Genomic DNA, 14,143 nt, shown 5'->3' with positions numbered 1-14,143 from the left:
AAATTTCAATAAGAAGCTACTTTCAGCTTTGCTAACCTTGGGTGAGCTAGGCTGTTTGAAATGGTGTATGGAGAGAGGGACGTTTAGCTAGAAGAAAAGTTATCCTCATATTTATCTCCTCTTTGGGAACAGTTCAGTGTCCATGCTGTGTGCAATAATGATGGGCAAAGAGTGGTAGACTGAATAGCAACAGTGTGCTGACACTGTGTGAGTGTCAGACACCTTTGCTATTACTCATTTCTGAATACATCACCCAAATGTCTCAGCTACAGGAGTGAGAAGAAAACATTGCAGCAGTTTCTTTTCCACACATGATTCAAGCAGCTGCCATGTGTCGATTCTGAGAGTGTAAAACAATGAACTCCACAGGGATGTTTATAGCTTCCAATCTGCACCTCTATTTGGTTGTGGAGATTCCTAGATTCTGCCAAGTTAAAAATTCCCTTCTCACACTTGTTTTAGCCTGAACATTCAGGAAAATAAATAAATAAATAAAAATAGGCAAGTTATATTAGCATTTCTTACAATCACTCAAACATGGCAATATGTATTATATCATAAAATGTGTGCATCATTATACCACTAATTTAAAGTTACATTTCCATAAGGCTTATTTTGTCCACTCAACTTTTTTTTCATATTTTGTAGTTCATGCAATAATAAATAATAATAATAATAATAACCCTATACTAATACACCCTAATGACCTTAAATCTAAGTAAATGAAACTCACACAGACATGCACAGCTGTACATTTCATTATTCTTATTGTTTTTATTCAATTAAACATGTTACTATTACTGATTTCTGTTATTCATATTGGAACCCTCAAAACCTATCACAGTAGAAAATTTCACAAACAATTTTTTTTCAGTGTAATTTTGATGTTATTGAGCTGAAGGCATTCAGAATTAATTTCAGAGAAATCAGCACTGAAGTGGAGTATAATTTACATTTAGACAAGAATCAACACAGAAAAATGCAAAGTAAAGCTTTTATGAGTAGAATGTAAAAAGAAACTGTGAATGACTTCAGTCTGAATTCAAACTGTCTGAATTCAAACTTCCCAGGCTTACTACAGTCAGCATAATACAGAAAAAAAACAAGAATCATTTACAACATGGGAGAGATGTCAGCAAACAATGAACAAATTCACTATACTATCCATGGTCTGCCTAAAATGTGTTCTTGGACAGAAGGTTTTACAGAATGTTTTTAATATTCCTTTTCAACCTGAATCAACTACATTTAATTATCAATTTCAACTATTGCAAATCTCTGTGTGCTTCAGGATTTGCCAGCTTTTTGTAATACATGCCCAACCTTGCAACAGTATCTATGAAAGAATGCCTTTGTGGGCAGAGCAAGGATAAAAAAAATGGATAACAGCCAGAAAAATACACCGTATTTCCTGCAAAAGAATTACATTAATCAGTTAACGGGCTTCAAATTAATTAAAAACCATTGTAAGGGAAGTATAGCAGTGATGAGGTTCAGTGTGATTTTGAGTGTCTGCTGCTGAACACTGACAACCCATTTGCAAGAAACTCAAAAAGCAAGCAAATTCCTATCTAACCAAATGTAAAGAAAGAAGCTTACTGAAATATTCAAAAACAAAACATTGAGATGAATTCTTCAATGCATTATATTCTTGTAGAACATTCAAAAAACAAAAAAATAAAAAAACAAAATGCAACATGGCTTTGTTGAACAAATTTTGTCTAAGTACCATCTTTTGAGCGGTCACAAACAATTTGGTGGGACCTTTTCCATGAAGGGATCTCTGATCATGAAGCTACAACATTGCCTCTTGCAAAGACTGAGCTTGAAATAAGGAGAAAATATCCTTAGAAATTAAAAAGAATTTGCTACAGCTTTTCACTGGCAGCAGGGAGTTGTTGATTATCGATCATCAGAGCCCAAACCAGCCTGCTCCAGCTCCTGAGTTAGTGGGTGGAGCCAAATGGTGCAGGGTATAAGCTCTTTGGGGCCCATCCCTTCATTCCTGAGCAGCTTGGTTAAGGCTGATGTGTGAATAGGTTACTGTGCCCTCATGTGGTTGACTGGTTTCCCCAGACTCTGCTCCTTCACTCTGAGCATACACAGTGCCCTCTACCTGCAGGGTGGAGTCATCCAGCTCTGTTACAATATAATGCGTTCCCTCATCGTTTACAATTACCTGTGTAAGCCCCTCCTTCATCATCAACTGGCTGGCGGCAAACTGTAGCACTTCCTGCACAACCCCTTCAGGTGTGTCCTGGTTGCCATGACCAACCACTTGCGTGACAACGTCTACTGACTCTGCTCCCTCACCTTCAACACCTTCTACAACCTCCCCATATACCTGTACTTCCTCATGCCCCTCACCCTGGGCATGACCCTCTTGCTCTGAGGTGATGATTTCTGTCTCTCCGGCGCTGCCCTGCTGGCCAATCTCTGACACAGCACACAGCAGGGCATCCAGTGCAGTGGAGGATTCGGACAGCACCTGGCTGACCCCAGCCTGCTCCGGACTGCTCTGGCCCTCTTCCTGGCCCTCCACCAGCAGGTACTGTGTTGCTCCCTCAGGCAGTGGGGTCCCGGATGGCGCCACCTTGTGGCAGGGGATAACCTGTCCATCTTCGGTGATGTGCAGCACCTGGGCCACCTGCAGCTGTGTGTGTGTGTGTGTCATGGCGAGCGTGTGCAGTGTGGCAGCAGCCGACTCCTCCAACTCCTGCTCCATAGCTCCTGCTTCGCCATAGCCTTGGATGATGATCACTTGCTGCAGTGCCTCTGAGCCCAGCCGCCCTTCATCTGGCGCAAACGCAGATTCAGTCTCAACATATGATGCCCCCTGACCCTTCAGACGGCATTCAAATGATTTGGACACAATTCCTGCCACAGAAAAAGGAGAAAGAATCGCACATTAAAAAAATCTATCAGCAATGAAAAAACAGTAAAAAAAAAAAACTCGGTGAACTAGAAATCAATCAATCAATCCAAACAACATCACTCACTGGAATAAGTTGCTCATAGATTATGTACAATAGAACAGCCTTGATTAAAAAACAAATCCACTACATTGAGCTCAACTTGGTCAGCATTCATTAACATCCTACAATGGTCACCTCCCAAACCCAATTAATTCAACCTGTCCCTTTCACTGGACTCAGTTCTCTTAGGTATTCAAACACACACAACCACTCCACATAATCGCTAGCCTGCCCACCAATGTCCACCATGTGTACACACACGCACACACATCAAAAAGAGGCATTGTAAGTAGTTATCTTCTATTAATTTTGTATGGCCTAATCTAACATATAAAACATTAAATATCAAATATATATACACACTTTTGAATCATGTTTGTTCATTTTTTAGGTCTTCTTTCAATTTTCTTTCAAATTCTATATTCGTTTTTCTTGTTTATTTGTTTGTATTATGTCCTCCTTCTTGGAAATAGACCACATAGATTCATGAATTATGTATTATTAATTACAAAATACTAAAGAGCCCCAGAGAAGGGGGGTTGGTGGCAGGTTTAATAAAAAAAAAAAAAAAGGTGTGAAGAAATGTCAATGTGAATTTGTACTGTTTAATTTTTAATAAACAGCAAGAAATACATAGCAACTATATGAAAAAAAATGTTATCATAAATGTGTAAGCAAAAAGTTTTCTTTCAATTATTTTGAACTCTGAACAGATAATCCAAAAAGAAGAAAAGAATAAAAAAGAACTATAATTGAGGATTGGAGAAAAGTTCTCTACGGGTTAGAGTTAACTTAGCTGTTTTATTCTAATTTTGTTATTTTCAGCTAGCTGCCACATAGGTTTTAGAATATTGAGACTAATATAGCCCTCAACTAAGCAGCCTGGGTGGAGGTACAGCAACCTTTTATGCAAAAGCTTTAGGCATGAGCCAGAAAGCAGATTCTCTTCTCTCCAAATTCCTTTCTTCTAAAATTCTTACATTTTTTGTTAATATAAGTAACTGAGGAACAAGTAAAAATTAATTTTCACTTACTACAATCTATAACATCCTCCACTGCTAGTAGCTTTATCAAAAAAGCTTCCAGATCTAGAATTAGAATTTATTTGTCACTGTGTTTTGCACACTGCGACGTTAGACCTCTACATTTAACCCTTCTGTGCAGTGAAACACCCACATACATGCACACTATTGAACACACACACTAGGGGGCAGTGAGCACACTTGCCCGGAGCAGTGGGCAGCCCTATCCATGGCGCCCGGGGAGCAACTGGGGGTTAGGTGCCTTGCTCAAGGGCACTTCAGTCATGGACTGTCAGCCAAGGGGATCGAACAGGCAACCTTCCGGTCACAGGGCTGGTTCCCTAACCTCTAGCCCACGACTGCCCCCATCTATCAGGTTCCATCAGCTGTTCAATCTGAAACTACCTATTATGATGGAGTATAAACTAACTATTATGATGGAGTGCTTACAGGATACTTTTCCTTCTACTCTAGATAACATAAAATAAAAAGTAAGTAAAAAGTAAAATAATAAGGCAGAAAAAGCTTGCCCCAATGGTAGAATGATCATACTTGGGCTCTAAAACAGAAAATGGCACCTGACTAAACTATAATTATTCCAGTCTGCCTTGAAGGACACCCTTATAAACTTTAGAAGAGCACTTACTGTAGCATGCTCAACCTATCTATTTATCAAATTATAATAATAATGCTAGATTATTATTTAGCACAAGAACCAAACAGCTACTGAACCCCAGATGCCATACCCTTTTCCCATTTCTTCAACAAAAAAATTGAAACAATCTGGCAAAAAAATTCAAACCACACATTTAAAGCTAAATTATTTCCTTCTCAAAATCTTCTGCTTGCTTATTAGATCCAATTCCTACAAGTTTACTCAAATACATTTTGCCAGAAATAACCAAGTCTATTCTTTAAAACTAACAGCAATTAGACTTCTGATTAAGAAACCTAATCTCCCTGTGAGCTATCAAATTATAGATCTATCGAAAATCTTCCCTTTACATCAAAGATTTGTGGGAAAAGCTGTGGCACAACAACTGAGTTCCTATTTCCATTCAGTCTGGATTTAGGCCTCATCATAATACAGAGACAGCACTAGTGAAAACTGTCTTCTCAATCTCTTCTTATTCTTCGACCAAGAGAATTAACACTCTGTCCACCTATTCACTCAAATAGCAGCACTCTTCTTCACTACACTACAGTCAGAAAGAGGCTAAGAATATAATCCTTTACCCTGCAGGGTGTCATGGCTGGACTCAGAACATTGGACCTCATTCACTAATATATGTTTTTCTTAAATTTGTTTTTGAGAAAGGTCATAAGAAAGCCTAAGCCAGATTGGTCATAAGAAAGCCTATGCACAGATGATGTGCTCTTAAATCACAGAACTGTTCGCACCTTTGTACTCTTCAATGTGCATAGATGTTGTTCTTATTGAAGAACAAAGCATTGGTGAATGTCAGAATCCTCATAAAAACTGCTTGAGTGGATTTTAAGAAATAATTTCTCCTTAAGAATGGTTGGTGAATGAAGCCCTTTAATCCTCTGCAGTGGAATCTTCTATATCCATCCATCCATCCATCCATCCATCCATCCATCCATCCATCCATCCATCCATCCATCCACCCACCCACCCACCCACCCATCCATCCATCCATCCATCCATCCATCCATCCATCCATCCATCCATCCATCCATCCATCCATCCAATCTTTCTATATTCATTACAAAACACATCGTTTTCAGCAGGATGTGAAACACCACTCATTAAAGTGATAAATCCCTGTTTTTCATGCCCTTTCTTAAACTCCTTTTTGAGTGTGTTTCTGATGAGGGTAAAATGAAATGTTTTTTACTGAGAGTCTTCCTAATACACACACCAATTGCACATGTGTTTGTGCAGTGCAGGACCAACACATTTGTATTTTCACCACCATTCAAAGTTCATGTTTGGCTGATTTTCTACATAAAATTCTGAAAATCCTGAAAATTTTTGTGCACAATTTCAATTTAGTTACTATGTTTAACATAAAAAAATAAAATAAAATATAAAATGTGCTACAGGCCATAATCATCCTTTTATGTTTCCAATATGTTAAATTCTACAAATGAACAGTAACTAAACATTAAAATGTGCATAAGTTTGCTCTCCAAAGAGGATACAGACCTATTTTGCATGTTTGTTGAATGAGAATGTCTTAGCAATTATTAATTATTAATACTTAGCTATGTTAGTATTAGACCAGTGCATAGTGTTACTGCACCAGTACTTAACTTTTATAACACCAGGACTTAGACATTATTACACCAGTATTTAGTTTAACATACTTTGAATCAGTAAGTACTCGGTGTTCTGCGTCCTCAGGTGGGTTGGGTATGTGTGTGTATTTGTGGGTTGGGTATGTGTGTGTATTTGTCTGTGTGCTCTAAGCATTGTACCATCCATCACACACACTCGACAAATACATTTTATAACAAAGTTAGTTTTTATGGGAGGTTGGACCTATAGATACAAAACCGAGTCAGAATTATTAATGGTTTCTGCTGAGACACACTATAAATCACAATATACACTCAGAAAGTATACAGAATACAATATACAGAAAGCAGCCTACACACACTATTCTCTCTCTCTCCACTCTGACTCTCTTTCTTCTTTCTCTCTTGTTCTCTCTCTCTGTCTGTTTCTCTGACATCAATGTGATTAGACAGAAAAACCAAAAAATTAAATAAATAAATAACAAAAAGAGGCTAGGATATGCAATTTTGGACAATTTATAAATTGAGTATACTTACTTATGCTGATAATGTTTTCATTGTTTCATACTAAATATAAATGTTTTCATTATTTGACAGAACGAGAATGGTTTCCATTAGTGCCAGACAAGGTGAGGTATACAGACAAACAAAAACACACCAACTTGGCGGTCCGAGCTGAATCAGAGCCTTGATCTCAGTCTACTAAAACACACAGAACTAACTCTGTCTTTTTTTTTTTTTTGCCAAGTTGAACAACTGCCCATCCTGTGTGATCTGGTGTTATTGCTTCTTCTGCCTTACCTGTTTTAAAAAGCACTACATATATAAAAACTTTGACTTGACTCAGCCCCCCTCTAAAACTCTTCTGATTGGCCAGCTATTCTGCTGGCCTTTAAAAAAACACATTTATAATAATGTTATCTGCTTTCCAGAGCTCCAAACTGAGAACAGCAGACTGCAGTATAGCAATCTGACACACAGAAAGCACAGCACAGCTAATTGTTAATATATGTACACACACACACACACACATACACACACATCACACATATACACTGATCAGCCATAACATTCTGACCGCCTCCTTGTTTCTACGCACTTTGTGGTTCTACAGTTGCAGACTGTAGTGCATCTGTTTCTCTGATACTTTGTTACCCCCTTTTACCCTGTTCTTCAGTGGTCAGGACCCCATGGACCCTCACAGAGCAGGTACTATTTGGGTGGTGAATCAATCTCAGCACTGCAGTAACTGAGGTGGTGGTGGTGTGTTTGTTGTGTTGTGCTGGTCTGAGTGGATCAGACACAGCAGTGCTGCTGGAGTTTTTAAACACTGTGTCCACTCACTGTCCAATTTATGAGTCACTCCTACCTTGTCGGTCCACCTTGTAGATGTAAAATCAGAGATTTGTGGAAGGTCATGGGAAACGCAGTGCACTAGACAATGGGGCACCTTGCCAACTTCCATGCTGAGCAGAGGTCACTTGAACCAGGCCAGACCTCTGAAACGTATGCTGGGGACTCTAGTGACAAGCCCAGCCCAAAAGGAAAGTGGAGTCTGGGAACGCATTTGGAAATGGCATGGATCCCCGCCACCACCTCAGCCTGAACTACCATCAGCAACAGAAGTACTGGGCTCTTTCTCTTCCCTGTGCGCCTCCCTTACCCAATGTTTTAGTAATTTTCAAGCGATTTCACTGTCGCAGACAAATTTCTGATGTCGGAATAAAATCATGAAGGTCTTGCTAGAGTTGCGTCGTGCTCAGGTCATCTTGATCATTTAGCGTAAGGTGGTTAGGATGACATCTTGTCGCTGTAAGAACATCAACTGTGTTTAATATTGTTGCAAGTTTTAAGTCTTGGCTCATGCAAATAACGATGTGCCAGGGGCGTGGATGAGAGCGAGCGGACTAATGCATTGTGCGGTGAGAGAGAGAGAGAGAGAGAGAGAGAGGGAGAATGCATGAACGAGTGCCTGAAATCTCTGTAAAAAGGCAAATCTGTATGTTTTCAGTTGCATTACCCACAGATAACAAATGAGAGCATGATGTCTATCTAGCTATCCTGAGCTACTGGAATATTATTCAGACTGTAGACTGCATTAAAGACAATGTGGTGAGTGCTCCAGTATAAAGTGGTTTTAAGGGGGCTTAAAAACATTCATCACTGTCCAGTTCACTGACAACAGATGACCAGAATAGTTTTCATTTTTAAGATGATGGTTGAAAAGATGCTGTTTTCTCTGCTGCTCTACATCAGTCACTGCTGTTCAACCAGACAGAAATCTATCCAGGGTTGCCAGATTGGGCAAGATCCTTATGCAAATTGCAATTTATTTTAAAAAATGCTTATCAGTGATGTTAATTCATTACCTAATTTCTTTGAACCTCAATAAATGAGTCATTCAATCAAAGTAATTTGAATTTACATTAAATAAAACTAGTTCAGTTACTTGCTACCACATGAAGTATTTTTAGGTTAAAATGACAAGCAGTTTTTTACTATGTACTACTACAAGAGGATTCACTCCAAAGAGGCCCCACATATAGTGTAATAACTCTTGCTAGGACAAAGCAATCAGAATGAAACAACGTGCAATGTACTTCTCAGTATATGTCCCTTTGAACAAGCTGGGATGCCCCTGCGTCAGAGAGATGGGGTAGGTACTTTTTTTTTTTAAACGAGAAAATTATCGTTACTGGTTTCTGCATTTAGGTTTATTTGAATTTTTTCTACTGATTATTCTAATGATGTTTACAAGCGAAACACCAGTCATTGCCAAGATAAATAGCTTTAAGTAATGTCTGAGGTTGTGCCTGAGGATATTGCACAGTACTGTATGTTCTGTGAACCATATAGGTGTCACAGTTCTTTACACAGAGCCCTCTGTATACAGAGTACAATTCTGCTAACCCAAAATTAACACACTGACAGACAGGGTTTACTATAATAATCACTAATTACATCAGTGTGTTCAAGTGGGCCTCAACATCAGCTTAGAGACTGACAGACAGCAGATAAGTATATGTGTGTGTGTGTGTGTGTTTGTGTGTCTATGTAGCAGTGAATGCAGAGCCTGTCTCGATGCAGGACTTTAAACCTGAGAGCTGTCAATCAAACTGATTGACACCCAGCACCAGGGAAACAGCAATAAATTAGGTTTCCAGATAAGAACATCAACACCAAACCAATACACACACAGCACATTTCCATAGGCCACTTGAGTGCTGTCAGTCAGTCAGAGTGGCAGCTCACACAGCTCTTGGAGGGGAGACATAAATCACACTGGATACTGAGAGAAAATAAATCTGATGATGGAAATGATCAGAATGTCAGGTTTGGTGTTGTGGAATCTGCTGGCAGACAAGATTACCACACACACACACACACACACACACACACACAGCCTCAAGACTGACTCCCTCATAATCACCGCATAGCAAAAATGAAAGCATCTTCTTAAAATGTCAGGAAATAATAATGAAGTCTACAGTTGTCATTTCAGGCACCCTATTAATTCACTTACCGCAACATTTACTACAAGATTTTTATGGCCTGAAAATATCTCTAGAATATATCTAGAATATAGTAAAATTTTTGAACAATTTCAGAGTATTACAGCATGCAGTATTTCACAATTAGTAAACACAGGTAAAGTTGGTTGAGGTGGAACTATTTCGTATCCAACTAATGATTATTTTGATTGTAGATTAATTTGCTCATACCTGCCAACTTGCTCTAGATGTGAAACAGTACAGTCAGGCTGATCCTGTCTGCATCTTTAATTCACTTGTATGCAATTTTGGACACAATGTGTGTGTGAGAGTCAGAACGGGGTCAGTGTGTATCACAGACAGACAACTGTAAAACTGGTATGCTGCTGCAACCTTAGTACAGACGTGTGTTTTTTAATTCTCAGAAACATTAGGCCCTCCATACACTGCACAAATAACAGTTAGAGATCTTTGGCTTTGTAAACTTTTCTCATATTAGATATCATGGTTTTTAGTGTACTGTGTCTACACAAAGACACAGGGCAAGATCTCACCCTAAAAAAACCGAGCAGACATTAATTTATTATAAACAAACACTTAAAACCACAGAAGAATGAAAAGCGATTCCAACAGCTTTACAGCATCCACGGATTTTCATATAGAGCAGTGGAACACAACAGAGAGCTTTTCATGCCTTTCTTTCTTTTTCCTTTTTTCCACACGTCACAAATGATTTCACGCTTGGTTAGTGTGTGTGTGTGTGTGTGTGTGTCTGCCACACTCTTTTAGCACAAATTTACCTTTTTAGGGTTAATCTCTCTCCCAGTAGCTTTCTTCAATCTTTAATATCTTAGTAGGAATAAAAACAATAAAGAGAGAGACAGTGGAAAAAAGGCATTCTGGGACATGGCGTGAGTAGGTGCATGTGAGAGGGGCTCCCGACATTTATTTCGAATATACCTATTTTTCCTGTTATTTTACTGAGGTAACTTATTAATCCTATACTGTACACAACCTGGAGCATCTTCGGTTAATAAGATGGCAAGCAAAATGCATCTCCGAAATAAACCAGGCGATAAAGAAAGCGAAGTCATGATGGCAGCGCCATTATCGCCAACACTCCCGGAAGAGTTGGAAAAACTCCGCTCGGTACTGCGGACGGATATGGCAGACACTGTACAATCTGCATTAAAAACCGAACTTGAAAAAGCTCTATCGCCTGTGAATTCTACACTGGAGCTAGTCAAGTCATATTATGAAACTCATGATGAGCGTATCCATGGAGTTGAGGATGGCCTGAGTGACCACAGTGACCGGCTGGTGAGCGCTGAAGCAGCCATTACATCGCTACAAAATGAGAACACACGATTAAAAGAAAAGTTAGATGATCTTGAAAATCGCTCAAGGACATCTAATAGGAGAGTGGTTGGCATCCCGGAAAACCTGGAAGGTCCGGATCCTGTTAAATTCATGTCGGAATTTTTTGAAGAAGTTTTGGGACGCGACTTTTTTCCGAGGCCTCTTATACTCTCGCGCGCTCACCGAGTTGGTCCTAAAATGTCTAACGGCGCAAAAACTAGTCACACGAGACCAAGAGTGTTCTCTTCCATGACTTTCAGGACAAACATCGTGTTATGAACTGACAGAAACAGGAGCTTCATTTTCGTGGTCACCGTGTGTTTCTACACGAGGATTTCAGCGCTGACCTGGGGAAAAAGCGAGCGGCTTTCAAAGAAGTGAAGTCTTTGCTCTATGAGAAAGGAGTCAGGTTTGGTCTCCTGTATCCTGCCCGGCTACAGGTGTTTCACGAGGGGAAAAGACATCTTTTTGAAACCCCGGAAGCAGCCAAAGATTTTTACCGTTCGTGTTGGGGTCACAGTGAGTCATGAAAGTACTGAATGACTTTTACCTTATTTGATTATGCAGCAGTTACATTGTCATCAGCTGCATTTTCTTAGTACTATGGAAAAATTTATATACGTTGGGCTTGATGGTTGTTTTGCTTATTCCCACTCTTTAATTTTCTAGTTAACCTCTGATTTCCAGCTTTTGTTTTCAAATGGTTGAATATGTATATACATAACGGGTGTAGACATCACAAAGTTGGGAGCCACCCGCATTTAGGTTTGAAGTTGTAGAGAATGTTTTGGAAGTCTTACTGTTTAGTTATACCTGCGATCATCCTCTGTTGGGGAGTTAGATCTAGTTTTTGGGTGTTAGATATTTTCTTTTGGTTTGTGTGGGGGGTGGGAGGATTGTTTGGGATTTGGCATGGCAGCTTTTTTTCTCTTTTCTTTTTACCAATGTATCTGATTTATGCCCATTCTTTGACCTATGCACTCTCATCCAAGTTTGTACACTTTCAAGGTCTCATATAATAGACCCTGTAATATGGCCACTATAGGTGCAACTGATGGAGGTCATCCTGTAAGATTTTTATCCTGGAATGTACGAGGCCTTAATGGCCCAGTAAAAAGAACTAAAGTATTTTCTCACTTAAAACAACTGGAGGCTGACATATTATTGCTACAGGAGACGCACCTAAAATTGGACGATCATAACAGGCTTCGTAAACCATGGGTTAACCAAATTTTCCATTCCAGATTCAATTGTAGGTCCAGGGGGGTGGCTATACTAATATCTAAAAGGGTACAGTTTAATCCATCCAGTGTAATTAGTGATCCTAACGGTCGATTCATCATTGTGTCTGGATCCCTTTTCCAGAAATCGGTTGTTTTAGTGAATATTTATGCCCCTAACTGGGACGATGTTTGCTTTGCGAATGAAGTCCTATCACTTATACCTAATTTGAATACGCATCAACTAATCTTTTCTGGTGATCTGAATTGTGTCATTGACCCACTACTAGACAGATCCAGTTCAAAGGGGCTTCCTTCTAACATGGCTAAGGCATTCTCAATGTTTATGCAAAGAAATGGCTGTGTAGATCCTTGGAGGTTCTTAAATCCGGCAGCTAAGCAGTTCTCCTTCTTCTCTCACCCACATCAGACTTTTTCTAGACTTGATTATTTTTTTATAGATAGCTCGCTTGTCCCAATGACTGTAAAGATTAAGTACACTGCTATAGTTATATCAGATCATTCGCCAGTTATGATGGACCTGTGTTTTCCCTTAAACATCAGGGAACGCCCCTTATGGAGACTCAATTCCCTTTTGCTTTCTGATGAGAAATTCTGTGCTTTTGTTTCTACTAATATTGACATGTTCTTAGACACAAACAGACAGGAGTCAACTTCATATTCATTACTTTGGGACACACTCAAAGCCTATCTTAGGGGACAAATTATATCATATACCTCACATGTCTACAAAAGAAATAAGGGTGATATGCAAATGATTTCCCAATCTATTAAAGATTTAGATAAACAAATCTCTGAGAGTCCGTCTGCTGAACTTTATAAGAGCCGGATTGATTTACAGACTAGATTTAATTTGTTGTCCACCTATCATGCAGAACAGCTGATACACAGGACTCGTGCAATTCACTACGAATACAGCGACAAAGCTAGCCGGCTGATGGCTCATCAGTTAAGGCACCAAAGTGCTTCAAGGCTTATTCCACAGATAAAGGGTGCTGACCAAAGAATAACGAATGATCCAAAGGAGATTAATAACATTTTTAAGGCTTTCTATGGTTCTCTTTACACCTCTGAATTCCCCACGGATGCTACAGACATGGAAAGTTTCCTAAACGACTTAGAAATACCTGTCCTCGACTCAGAAGTTAATTTAGACCAACCTATGGGAGAGGAAGAGATTGACAATGCCATTATGGCAACACAAAATGGTAGGGCCCCGGGCCCTGACGGCTACCCTATAGAATTCTATAAAAAATTTAAGGCCAAGCTCGCTTCACTTCTGTTAGAAGTTTTTCTGGAATCCTTGAGAAATGGTTATTTGCCTCCGACTCTGTCACAGGCATCTATCTCACTTCTTCTTAAAAAAGATAAAGACCCTACTCAGTGTGGATCCTATCGTCCCATCTCTCTCTTAAATGTAGACATGAAAATCTTGGCTAAAGCGCTAGCATTTCGCTTGGAACTCTCTCTTCCCAAAATAATTTCAGACGACCAGACGGGTTTCATTCAGAAACGTCACTCCTTTTCTAATATTCTAAGATCTATTCCCCCAGCACCACTGTGAACCCTGAGGTCGTTATCTCCCTCGACGCTGAGAAGGCCTTTGATCGAGTAGAATGGGCCTATTTATTCAGGGTTTTACAAAAATTTGGTTTTGGCAATACATTTATAGCCTGGGTAAGGTTGTTATACCACTCCCCTTCAGCATGCATTCGGACAAACCAGTGCCGATCAGACTATTTTCAGCTTATGCGTGGTACCCGTCAGGGCTGCCCACTTTCGCCGCTTCTTTT

General features: G+C 39.5%; 1 protein-coding gene across 2 annotated transcripts in view; it reads right to left on the bottom strand.

Moving 5' to 3' along the window:
- Positions 1–750: 750 nt before the first annotated feature.
- Positions 751–14,143, bottom strand: part of znf407 (zinc finger protein 407) — a 96,924-nt gene continuing 83,531 nt past the window's right edge. For both annotated transcript variants that reach the window (XM_017683661.2, XM_037531003.1), the window contains exon 9: positions 751–2,877. In XM_017683661.2, coding sequence (XP_017539150.1) covers positions 2,000–2,877 — 878 coding nt within the window. In that variant the 3' untranslated portion in view covers positions 751–1,999. The remainder of the gene's footprint in view (positions 2,878–14,143) is intronic.

This window comes from Pygocentrus nattereri, chromosome 19, assembly GCF_015220715.1.
Source record: "Pygocentrus nattereri isolate fPygNat1 chromosome 19, fPygNat1.pri, whole genome shotgun sequence".
NCBI classification, from domain to species: domain Eukaryota; kingdom Metazoa; phylum Chordata; class Actinopteri; order Characiformes; family Serrasalmidae; genus Pygocentrus; species Pygocentrus nattereri.
This window is presented reverse-complemented; position numbering and strand designations above follow the sequence as displayed.